Here is a 13,066-nt window from a genome sequence, read left to right as displayed (position 1 = left end):
TAATTTTTTTTTTAACAAATAAAGGTGGATTACTAAATTCTCATCCATCTTCAAAGTAAAGCACATTACAACATTGAAACACCAAAACCTCCCAAATCTGCCTATTTAACTGTCAATGCACTTGAATCCCCTGCAAACCCACAGCCAAATCCCAAACAACACGGCGCAAACAAACAAGTCAAGGATCAAAACAACCCAAACATGCCTCCTCCAAACTTGCTTGGCCTTTTGGTGGTCACCTGAATGCAAAAGACCACTCTTTTGTGTTGGCAATGGAAAATCTCTAAACCCGCCGTCATAGCATCATCGCACACATCCACCTTCTTCTCCATTGCAGTCACATCTTTGCAAACATCGCCATTAACCTCCCCAGATAACCTCCTCTTCTTCTTCAAACCTTCGCTCGGATTCTTCCCAAGCAGCGGTGTCAGCACCATTTTCTTCCCTTTACTCGCACCAAAGCTTAGATTCCGACTGGCTGCCGGTAAATTGGGCAACTCCGAGGCCATTACTTTTCGAATAATCAAATCAAACTGGACTTGCAACCAACTAGGAGCAAAATTATCCTGAACCAAGATCGACCCACTTCCACTAACATCCTCAAAACCGGATTTCAACTGGTTCAAGAACGAAAGCGCCTCAGAGTCATCGAGATCGGCATCGCAGATAGTGAAATACACAAAAGGTTCAGAAGTGAGATGCCAGAGCAAGGAAGAGAAGTGAGACGCGAGGGGTGAGGGTAGGATCACCATTTGAAAACTTTCATTAAACATTAGTGTTCACCCGTGTTGCTGTGATAAAAAGCCGATTTTTGAAAGCAGGAAATAGCTGCTTCCCATTTCCAGCTGTTTCTCACAGCAGATTTGGAAGTAAATGCTTTGTTGTTGAGTTACCAAACACAACATTGAACTCAACTTTTTTTCATCCCAACTTAAAAAAAAAATTTAAGCTGTACCAAACCAGGGGTAAGTGACCATTGAATACAAGTCGTCTTGTCTTAACCTCATTTAGGACATTGTTTTTATACCTTCAATCCTATGGACTCATTCATAGCATATTATCATTATGATATATAGCCAAACTCATGAAGAATAAAACTTGCCATTTTATTAGTTAATTAATTTGGAATTGTTACATAATATCCAATATTACATAAATTGGCTTTTCGAACATAACTCAAACAGAGGTGTGTTGTCATAATGACAAGTGTACAATATCACTCAAATTTTATAATGATAATTTCAATGTCGTTCCGACACAGATCATATTAGTTTAAAGAATACTATTTTGATCAAATTAAAAGTAAAAGTAACTAAACTAGATTTACGTTGACAAAATTTAAATATGCAAGAAATTAAGCACAAGTAAAGATGATATTTGATAGAAAACTAAACAAGTTAAATAAAATACTAGGTCATCTAACCGATCCCACCCCAAGTCAATAGCATATTAATCCTAATTACTAATTTACTATTCATGTGGACAATTGACTTTTGTTAAAATAGTTGATATCCGTTTTCAAGGCTCAACCAAAAGTATTTTTGACTAGCAACTGATTCTTTTGCACACAACAAATTTAGAAAATAAATAATCCATTACGACTATGAAAATCCCCAAAAGAAACTGCATGAATCATGTCAATCCATTCTTGACACTTATTCAGGACATGACATTCGTTACAATACGCATACACCAAATCTCTCTTTCTAGTCTCAATCATCAAATCAATTAAATGTTCATTCAAAGCATTGCGAACAGTTACGAACACTCAACATGAAATAATAATACGAAATTAATACTAAGCTACATCTTAACCTTAAGATCAACTCCAATGATGGGCTAAAAGCTAAATTACCTTCTAAAATCTCCGTCCAAACCCACTCCAATCCAAGGGAAAAATTTGGGGTAAATGCTAAATGCTAAACCAATGCCAAATTCCCTCCAAAATTTAGCCCCGAAATCAAAGTGAACTACATCTAATATTTATCGGAATTTAATTTTTTTTAGATTAAAATGTTTATAAAATTAATTTACGATAGTCTACATATTTATTTATTTATTTTTTAAATTAATTTAACAATAAAAATAGCCTAAGTTCATTCTTTAATTATCCGGAGTTAAAATTTTAGGCTAAAACGGTTAGAGCAAAAAAGTTATTTCTGGGCTAAAAACTAAATTTTCCAGGCTAAAAAATTTGACTTTTAGCCCAATTATTGGAGATGATCTAACAACAAAAATTTAGTTCACGATAACTTAAAAGAAAAACAGAATTGAGCTTAAAAACATAAAAAGAAGACACCTAAATTCCAACTTGGTTCACTTCCACGGCCAAATCTATAATATTCAATTCTTGCTCCTAAGTTCTTGGTTACTGGTTCAATATTCTCTCTCTTTTCTGTCTGATATGTGCGCAAGCCTGTCTCATTTTGTACCGCCAAAACCCATTAATCACCGCATCAAATATTTGGATTGATCCCTCACAAGCACATCATGGAAATCATCAGGTTTTCTCCATATAAGCCTCAAATTCCAAGTTCTGTTTCACAAAATATAATTTGTTATAAAACTTGCACAGAACGTATAATGTTTAAACCCAACAGTTTAAGACAAAATCATGACTAAATATTAGAAAAAGAAGTATAAATGTTCATATAAAACCAACCTAACAAAGGGTTAGATAGTGCAATCTCTTCAACAAGTTTCTCATCAATGTTGTTCCAAAAACTTACTAGCTCAATCTAACGTTTTATGACAAATTAGTATAGGTGGCATGTGTAGCCATTCAGGGGTATAGTAGTTGTTTGTTTAAACAAATTCACTTCAAATCATTCAGGGGTTTAGTAGTTATTTGCTTGAAATCCTCCTATACAATATATTACTTCTTTAGTTACATTGGCAGTGGCAAAGGCAAAAAATAAAGGCATTATTCTCACGCAGAAGATAGCTACAACTTATCACACTAATTCATATCATGCCAAAACGTAATATAATATAATCAAGTTCAATGATGCATGCACATTACAAATACTTGTTCTGATTCAATCAATCCCCATATCAACATTACAACACGACACATCATATAACCCTATTGATTATAGCAGTGAGCGCGCTTAATTAGCTTTAACGTACATTACGTACTCAGTTGCTTTCTTGACTTTCATGCGACCTTTGTAGGTTTGACTTCCGCCCCATGATCAGCAGACGAGGAAGAAGAGGCGATGTTGATGAGCTTGGGCTGCCTCTTCTTCTCCGCCGCTAACTTTGGCACCGTAATCTTCAGCACCCCGTCCTCCAGGTGAGCCTTTATCTGATCCAAGTCGGCGTTCCCAGGCAGTCTGAACTGCCTCCAGAACTTGCCGTTTGTCCTCTCAGCGCGGTGCCACTGGTAGTTGTCGCCCTGCAGTTCACCTTCCCGGTCGTCGGCCTTCCTCTCTCCGCTGATCCTCAGTACCCTGTTCTCCTCCACCTCAATCTTGACATCCTCCTTCTTCAGCCCCGGGACGTCCAATGAGATCACGTGTGCAGTCGCCGTCTCTTTCCAGTCAGCACGTGCCAGAGCGAGCGCCTCTTGAACGACTTTAGTAGGGTTTGGGATGGTGAAGGGAGTCTGTTCGAGAGTTCTGAAGGGGTCATTGATCATCATGTGGTCCAAGAGGGAGGAGGGGGATATTGGGTTGTACGTAATCAAGGCATTGGTTTGGGAGGGGGCCATGAGGCCGAACATCATCATCACAAGTAGTACTGACTGCACCACCATCATCACGTTATTCTTCATATGCATGGTGAATGCTGAATGGTGATCGGTCGGTGAGGAAGCAGGAAATTTATTAATTGGCCAAATAACTGAGATGCTTGTTGCGCTTTAATTAAACTGCGGAAAATCTGCAAGACTGAGGAGTGGGTTGGAACTTTGTAACGCTGATGGGAGAAGGTGGAAAGGGCGAGGGTTGGGAGTTTATTTATAGGGCAAATGCAAATATAGGGAGGGAGGGAGGGAGGGAGATGATGATGGTTTTCATCTTTCTAGATGTTTCTTGTGTTTTGTGGAAAAATATAGAACAATCTAGCAAAGTAATGAGATTGGGATGGAAGATTACATCACCGACCCCAAAAAAAGACGAGGTTTATCGAATGTTCCAGATAGTAAAAGAAACAACTCAAGGTAGAGTTGCTTAAGTTAAAATACCAAGTATTCTTATGCTAGGGCTTAACTACGAATGAGATGAGATTTATTCAAAACAATCGTGTGATAATTTTATGCATCTTGTTTCATGTAAATCAATTCTCATCTGTCACCCCGAATTTCTTACCCTAACATCCCAGACCAATATAAAAATGCCTGCAATTTAAGTTTTTCATGCTGTACCTTAACCTTCAATTTTTTTCATAGAATAAATTACTAAGCGAGATTAGCTCTTCAATTTTTTTGAAAGGGAATGAGAGAGAGACATTTCATGAATAATACTATATATATAAAAACGCCTCAAACTATAAAGTCGACAAAGTTGATATGAAGGTGTCGTCACACAAAGTGCCACTAAAAACACACACAAAGTGCTATAAGAAAAATACACAAAATTAATATATGGTATTGATTGAGATTGTTTCAAATATGAATAGGATCGAGATCATGGGAAATTAGGAATGGAATTGGAAGATGTGTATTCAAGAAAATACGAAATTGTAAAAACATTTGAGCTCACTCAAACTTTGGTGCATTCCTTGTGTAAAAGGGCAAATACACATTATACAAGCCTGACTTCCCTAGTGTTGCAATAAAACTTATAGTGGGATCGGCATCCGCATCGGCTTGTACCACAACAGCTCCAACCTCCAGCAATTAAAAGCAAAAATCAGAATCAGAATAAGAATCTGCGAGACATTATAGACTTCAGTTCTTGGTTGCATCCTTAAATTTAGCAATGCAATCCAAAGCGCGCTCGAATTCACTTTCTTCGAGTGCAATGGTGAACCGACAGTAGCCAGGAATTCCAGACCAGGCTCCACTGTTGATGCATAAGCCAGTAGCCTTGTGAATGACTTCCCGGATATTCGAGTCATCAACCTTAACACTCTTGTTCAAGTAGGACAACGGCTTGGCCACCATGGAAACACCGCCACACGGTTCAACCACATCCCACCCGCACTTCTCCAGTGTCTATTACAAACAAAATTAGGAAGACATGGCAAATTAAAACAAGAAAGTGCAAGCTAAAACATTATTGTATAATGTATATAAAGACTCACATACAAATATGTGTGTGTGTGAGAGAGAGAGAGAGAGAGAGAGAGAGAGAGAGAGAGAGGAGGGAGTTCACCTCTTTCAGGCACTTGGATCGACTCTTCAAAGTTTTTATATGTTCTGCAATAGCATCCCACAGATCTCCCGGTTTCTGCTCTCTAAGACTCAGCAGCTTCTTAACAGCATATTTAACAGTGTTATGAGGCTTGCTCAATCCTGGAAAGCTGTAAAATGTATCCACCAAAACAGACTGGTTTAATACAAGGAACCCGAATTTGAGTGCTCCACTCAACATCTTCAAAGATAATCCCCCAAGCAGAGAGACACAAAAAGATGGGTTACTAGTATTTAGCTTTGACAAACTGTCCACCAGATTCCAGCCACCCCAACCCTCAAAGTCATATTCCAAGCCTGAGAAGGAAGTATCTATCACAACTCTAGCCCCAACTTTAGCACACGCAGAGAGTAAAATTTCAATCTCTTTGTTGCTGTATATCAAACCAGTTGGGTTAATTGTTGGTCCAGAAATGTATACCCATGGCTTACTCACAGTCTCTAGTGCCCCAGGAAGCACTTTGTCTGTCAGTTTAAAGCCATCTGCGGGCTTAGTAGGTATAGTTACAATATTTGCTTTCAAAAATTTGGCAGCAGAAACATAGTTCCCATTTGCACCAGCAGGAAAACACAATGTACCCCCTTCTTTAATGCAGCAAAGAACAAGCTTGTTAAACAGAGCAAGTGAGCTGTCAGCATATATAAATTCACTGCTGCTGTCAACTGGGTAACCATAAGTACTCTTGATGAATTGCTTGATGCTAGTGGTGATATCTATTTCTGACTCAGCTATATTCTGTCTAGCAAAACTTTCGAAAATAGCAGCCTTGACAGGTGAGGGTACACGCAAGAAGCTTTGATCGACATCCATGTGAATGAGGGTGCAGTTCTCTGCCTCGCTAATTGACAGCTCTGCATCATTGAGAACTGAGACTGCTGAACTAGCAAACCCGATCATCTCTGCTGATTTAGGCAATGCAGATTCCCTCTGAAGAACATATATGAAAATCAACTGGATAAGCAAACTTGTCTTCATGAATAGAGAAAATGTGGTTTTACTGAAGACTTCAATAAATTTCTCACAGCAAGAACAGGTAGTAAACCACACCACAATTTTTTTCGTGTTAGAAATTATAATTGACATCAAATAAATCAGTGGCAGATCTCAACATCCTAAAGGAGGAAAAAAAGAGAAAAGCTTGTCCTTATGGTAAAGTGATAAATCTCAACATCCTAAATATCAGGTACACCACAGAATTGTCTAAACTACTATGTTCCCAAATTATGACACTAGGTACACATAATATTCAGGTTTTTTGTCAGAAATTAAATATTATATAAAGGTCACTTTTACACTTCAGAGAGAGATTTACCCTTCAGAGAGAGATTTACCGGGCTAAAGAATTTAGATAGGACAAACAAACATTTACTGTGCTTAACAACAATAAACATTCCCTTATTCCCTTCCTAATATCATAAACAGAAAGCAGACTATCTTCAGCAGATAACAGATGATAGACATAAAACAAAAGGCAGAAGAAAAATTTGCATTTTCGAATCCAATCAGAATAACAACTTACAATGTCTTTGAGAAAGTTATCAAAAAATGAAAAAAATGGAAGACTTTAAACATAGAAAATAAATAAATGGTATATTTATTACTTTCTTGGCTGCAAATATCTCAAGTGAAATATACTTTTTTAAGGAAATGAATTACCTGTGCAGGAGGATGTCTGTCAGCAAGCTGAAAAGCTAAAAGTTCATGAAAAAGACAACCATAATAACATTGGCTAATTGGTGCAGTATTCCCTTCTAGTAGTTCAACAGTCTTCGACAAGGCCTTGAAGATGGCCTCCTCTTCAGAAATTACAAAAGCTACTTCTAGATCCGAATAAACCTGGAAAACAATTTTGGCTGCTCTTCATGTGAAGATTTTGCATGGTAAAAAAGCTAAGGATAAATTGATAAGATGACATCTTAACATTACAGCTTTGTATTCAATTAGATAAATAGAAAGCCTGAGATAGCCGGGTTAAGTTGGGGAATTTCTGAATTCAAACTGAAAGAACAATACCTTATTTTTCACCAAGCCACATATAATTGCTGCATGGGATGGCAACACAGTTCCTCCAATATATTTGAGGACTCCATTGGAACCTGGAAGGCTGGATAGCTCAAAGTGATCAGATATGTCCAAGAACAAACGAGATCCAATTTCTCTTGTGATATCTAAAAGGTGCACAAAAGCTGAACTAGTAACAGCTTCATAATCAGCAATCCCAGTAACCACCACCTGTGGCTTCAGCTTCCTTATTAGCTCTATCATTAAGTCAGACTGGCGAGGCGCTTCAATAACTGTAAGTACATCCTCTGAAGGATTATCAGTTCCTGCACACTAAGATTCAGAAATAAACGTAGTTATGAAGAATGCCTCAAGTGCAAAAAGATAATAAGTGGAACTGTGGAACTCATTTCCCATGAACACAAGACTACTTTAAACTTTTATCGGAAACTAAAATTATAGATTTGGGTCCTTCTATACTTCATGTTTCTATATCCTCTCAATAGTTTTTAGCCTCAAAGCTCATAATGCCCTGAAACTCTCGGAATACCATATCAGTCACATCTACAACTTCCCACTGTTGATCCAATAAAATTTTAGTTATTCCACTAAACTGCAATCAACATTGTTTTCCCAGGTTGTCACTTTTGGTGTCTAATACATACTTACAAATTTGTATGATAAGGTTACAAGGGCAGACTTTTGGGTTAATATTACACTTAACCACAAAAGTAATAGAGAACAAATTAAAATAGAAGCACCACAACTATCAAAATACCACACCTCAATTGCTAACGATGTTAACCACTCCCTTGGAAGGTGTCGGGTCAGATGTTCATCAACAATTGCAAGACGAGGCGAGAACAGTCGAAGAGCATTTTCTATCGCCACAGCCCTTGAAGGAAAGACAACCACATTCTTGTACAAGAAAAGAGAGAAAACAAGTCAGAATGCACCTTATACTACACAACAGGAAAGGCACAAACATGAACTTCTGCAGATTACACTTAAGAATGAAAAATACTTAGATTTCCTTTATTTTTGGTATAATTTATTTCTTTTATTTTGCTACAAAACTTAGACTTTAAAAGAAGTAAAAGTATGTTTCTAGATAACTCTTGGCTACATCACTTTGAAAGCAGGAGAGGATCACTATACAGTTTTAAAAACAAATCACAGATAATCTGTGTATACATGTCATAATATCATCGAACTTATATAATTAAACTGAACAGGAAAATCACCAGGCCATCTATTATCTAAACTATCTAATTATTATGACCAATCTTGTGATTGTTTGATTAATTTAGATATTTCATATTTTCTCATCCATCAAAGAGCCATATAAAAGTTGGTTAGCGGGGTAATCAGATTTTTCTGGAGCATTCAGAACTAGGGACACTAAACACAGCCAGTATATTCACAATGGTGATGAGAAACTCATAACCAACATGGAAGAAAGGCTAACTGACCTATGTATCAAGATAACTAACATCTTGAAGACCTCATGCATCATACACTTTATCAAATCAATTAAATTTATACTTGGGGACAGAACAAAGGGATACATCACTGTTACTTGTGTAATCTCAATTCTCCAAGCCATAGGGAAAATATTGACCATAAGTATAATTCAATGGCATTCTTCATTTCTAGGATGTAAATTCATGCTAATTTTCACATTGGGATCTATTTGTCACCTGATAAGTCTAATTCAATGGCATTCTTCATTTCATTTTATTATTTTCTATTTTCTGGGATGATGATAATCATGCAGGTTTGTGAGATCTTCCTACCACTTTTTAGTTAACATGATTTAGTTGAGTAATCAATAACATCTATCACAGAAAAAGTTGATATATGTTTTGTACAAGAGGTTATCATCTTACATCAGCTTTGAGCGGAATGCGGTGATATGTTTTCATAAACCCAGCAATGAGACTACGAAAATGTTTGCTTCCAGCTGGTGGCTCATATGTGCCAAAAGAACCCCCTTTCAGAACACTGGATAGATAAGCTAGGAAGGGAATCTTCTCATCAGCCACAGCATCATCTTCAAATGATAAGTCTAAAGAACTGCTTATATCGTGGAAGCCATTTTCAAGAAACTCAAAAATTGTCTTCACCTGTCAGTTTATTTAATTCAGCATCCATTTAGTTTTCCTATCTTCAGCCGCAATGACATCAACTTTGTTATAATAAATGAACTGCACACCTGATTTGGTTGGCGAAGTTGACAGCTATATACTGATAAAGCATGAGAGATTCGGCCACCAGCATTTCCATAGGCCCAGGCTGTACGAGCACAAATAGGCTGATCTCCAGAAAGCCCCATAAAGAACTCAAAACGGTGTGGACTGTTCTTTTCAATTTCAACTAAGGCTGATATATCTGTATCTGCAGCCTGTAACAATGCACATTTCAAGAGAACTGCAGAAGTTTGAAGGATAAAATTCTTTTCCATAATTAGGGGTATACTTGCCTGGAGAATTTTGGTTTGCCAAAGCTTGTTAACATGGAAACCACGGCGTTCAAACAAGTGCTTACAAACAGCTTGTCCTGGACGACCCCCCATGTTGAAGATCATTATCCCCATAGGTTTAATGACAGCTATTCCTTCCTCCACCGCCCGGGCAATCAGACCTAGGCCAAACTGATCCTCAAGAAAACCCTGCGTAGAAAACAAAAGTTTACATAAAAATACTATTATAGTCTCTAATGATGACTGGACACTGGAATTACTAGAAATCAGTTGGCCAGTTGTCACAAGGCCATACTACATTTCATTAGCAAACAGTTTCCATGTGTAACTAGAAAAACTAATTATGATAATATCTATGTAGCACTGGATGCCTCTTAAGATACAAATTATACAATCAATGCAGAACACACTATCAAGGTTCCGTCCTAACCTGAAGTGCACAATAATTGCTCAACGAATGTAGAAATTCCTCACTTGCATTCTCTGTAATCATTTTAGACATAGCATCTGGATTTGGGTTAAGAATCTGCAAGAACCCAAACAAGGAAAATGAATGAGGAGTCAAATGATTATTCACATGAGGAACCTTCAAAACGGACATTAGACAAACTAACTTTATCTTATTGTAATTGTCGACAATACCTGAGGTATGCATCCAACAATTCGTTCTAGTTGAATGTCATTATCTCTACAATAAGATAGCAGATCCGATTCATGAAACTCTACCCTGTCCAGCAAACTTTTCTTCTCAGCATCATAGATGGGTTGACCTTTTTCGTCCAAAGCATTTAAGTACAAGTTTATCCATGACATCTTTACTGCTCTAGGATTGATATCAAGGCCGTACACCTGAAAAGGGTAGTTTCTTCATCATTCAGAGAAGCAGGAAAGGTTGAAATGTGAACAGAATAAAGACTAATAACATGCATGGTAAAGTAGGACAAACAAAAACCAAAACTACCTTTGATGGCAACCACTTCTCAGCAATGGCAATGGATATCCAACCATTTCCACAACCAAGCTCAGCAACTGACTTGTCCTTGAAGATAGAATCGGAATGTCTGTTTAGTCCTTCAAAAAAAGTAAAAGACCAGTCTTCTGGAACAAAAATACTGGGGATAACCATCATCGTCAATTTCTTCCTACCCTGGTGACCTGTAGTAGCCCAATAACAGGTTCAGACCAGCTGATTCAACCACCATGGCAAGCAAACAATTGTGCGGCCATTAGTGATTCTATAATGCCCCCACCCCCCGTTCGACCGTCCGAAACAGGCCGTATGGAGTATAGCCAACAAGAAGCGTAAATCCATCCATGATTTCAGATTATCATTCGGAAACCGCAATATTCAATTGCGATATCCCCATCGTATGCTACAGTTTATCTGTTCAGAACTGTCCTGTTATACTGTAATCTTATGGCCAACTTCGAACTCATTAAGATTAAATCGACAATTGAAAATGAACAAAAAAAAAAAGACTTGGACGATATTATAAAAATTGTGGTTGTTCGGTAATTAAAAATAGAAAATTTGAAGTCCGCCGCTGGAGAAGGAAAAGTGACTTTGGTTTCCCAGAAACAAACCAAACAAGGAATAGGAATATAGGATTGGTTACTGAGAAAACGACGAGTAAAAGCAAAAAGAAGCCAAATGCCAGAGTACCAATTTTTCGCCATTACGAAAACGCCCACAAAATCAGACACGCACACAAAGCAAAAGGACAGTCAAAAGAACTGAGACAAACAATTGCAGTGAGTCATTGGATAATTCAATTTTGGATTGTTTTATGAACACCTCATAATTTGTTGAATACACCCCACAATTAAAAATTTTCTCGATAATTTCAGTTTTACCCTTCTTTTTGTTACCTTACCAAAAAAAAAAAAAATCTCCCAACCAACCAACCTATCAAAGTATGAAACTTCGGATCATCTGAACCTTTGGAGAGGCAATAAGAGCATTGCATGTACCGTGTTTTCTAAGGAGCTTTTTCTGCAGGTTTCTAGAAACTGTATTAGGAGTTCATTCCTAGCTAATTGCCTTTGATAATGATCTTGAAATTAAAATCATATCCTATTATCCAGGTTTCACGCTACCGCATTAGGGCTTTGTTCTTATTTTGTACTTTTTCTTTTGGATAATATTCATATCCTTGCTTGGGAATTCCTGGTTGGACTTGGTATAGTTCTCAAATCGAAAATTGATATGAATATCATGCAAAAGAAAAAGAACAAAAATAAGTACAAAGATGATTATAATGATGTTGGGAAAATGTAAACAGTATAATATAAATAAAAGGCGAGGATCTGAACAATGGTGATGGACTGGGAGTTTTATTTTATGCAGGTTTAAATGAAGGGTAAATTTGGAATTATAGAAGAAAATTTTGATTATGGGGTGTTAATAAAAAAACCCTTCAATTTTCCATTTCCTACATTATCTCGGTAACCAAACAGAATCGATACTGAATGAGAGAGGGAGAGAGACCTTCATACTGATCGAAGAAGATGTCTTCAATCTGAAAATGGTAGGTGCGAAAACATTGATCGCAGGACTCCTTGGAGGGGAAGCGGTTCTGGAGGTCCGTGAGGAAGATCCGAGCTTGAGTTCGGGTTTTTGGATCCTCGAGACGCTCCAGCACTGATCTCAAGGCGGCGTATGCGGCATCTCCCGACTGCCGACACCGCTTCAAGAAGTCGTCCACCGATTCCAACGAAGCCTCGTTCTTCGCCATTCACTCACTCTGTCACTCACACGATGATTCAGGCAAGCCAAGTGATGAGGGTTCTCTTGTTCTTCTTCTGTAGAGAGAGAGAGAGAGAGATAGAGAGAGAGAGTGTATGAAGATGGATAAAGAGCGAGACAAGGAGGAGAGTGGGCTTTGGAATTTGGTTGTTTATTGTTAAAAGAAAAAAAGGCCAGGTAGCAAGGAGAAGGTTTGTTCCCGGTTGTTTCGTATCATTTTTATTATTAATTCCTTTCTTTAAAAAATAATTTCTTAGTTTCTTTGGTTAGGTCAAGATATTATTCCATTTATAATAATTTGTTTTAGGGAAAAATCGAATATTGTTGTAGGCCTATTTGACTAAACTGTATTTAAGATAAAGAGGGAGAGGGGCCATGGCAACAGAGAGATGTAATTCTGAGGTGTGTGTTGCATCACCCTGCCTTTATTTATAGTAGTAGAATAAGTTAAATCCTTACCTTAATAGGATTACAACTCTA

The 13,066-nt window shown here is 37.5% G+C and overlaps 2 protein-coding genes and 1 pseudogene across 3 annotated transcripts; all 3 read right to left on the bottom strand.

Annotated features, from left to right (window-relative positions):
• Nucleotides 1-49: 49 nt before the first annotated feature.
• LOC137713877 (phytolongin Phyl2.2-like) lies at nucleotides 50-916 on the bottom strand (annotated as a pseudogene).
• A 2,053-nt stretch (nucleotides 917-2,969) lies between these two features.
• Nucleotides 2,970-3,927, bottom strand: LOC137728444 (18.1 kDa class I heat shock protein). Its single transcript, XM_068467230.2, has one exon. The coding sequence runs from the start codon at nucleotides 3,779-3,781 to the stop codon at nucleotides 3,158-3,160; it is 624 nt and encodes a 207-aa protein (XP_068323331.1). The 5' UTR covers nucleotides 3,782-3,927; the 3' UTR covers nucleotides 2,970-3,157.
• Nucleotides 3,928-4,569: 642 nt separating this feature from the next.
• LOC137713860 (methionine S-methyltransferase) lies at nucleotides 4,570-12,813 on the bottom strand. 2 transcript variants are annotated; one of them, XM_068453223.2, is made up of 12 exons: nucleotides 12,329-12,813; nucleotides 10,802-10,995; nucleotides 10,483-10,689; nucleotides 10,271-10,366; nucleotides 9,841-10,029; nucleotides 9,574-9,762; nucleotides 9,248-9,484; nucleotides 8,142-8,276; nucleotides 7,371-7,691; nucleotides 7,014-7,193; nucleotides 5,319-6,284; nucleotides 4,570-5,158 (listed from the first exon to the last, which is right to left on the bottom strand). In XM_068453223.2, exons 1-12 carry the CDS (start codon nucleotides 12,573-12,575, stop codon nucleotides 4,892-4,894), a joined length of 3,228 nt encoding a protein of 1,075 aa, XP_068309324.1. In that variant the 5' UTR covers nucleotides 12,576-12,813; the 3' UTR covers nucleotides 4,570-4,891. The 2 variants fall into 2 exon arrangements, with proteins under 2 accessions (XP_068309324.1, XP_068309317.1); XM_068453216.2 differs by having other exon boundaries at nucleotides 9,574-10,029.
• Between the last annotated feature and the right edge of the window lie 253 nt (nucleotides 12,814-13,066).

This window comes from Pyrus communis, chromosome 15 (assembly GCF_041283825.1).
Source record: "Pyrus communis isolate YQ-2024b chromosome 15, ASM4128382v1, whole genome shotgun sequence".
NCBI classification, from domain to species: Eukaryota; Viridiplantae; Streptophyta; class Magnoliopsida; order Rosales; family Rosaceae; genus Pyrus; species Pyrus communis.
The sequence above is the reverse complement of the archived record's forward strand: the minus strand, read 5'-3'. Positions and strand labels throughout refer to the sequence as shown.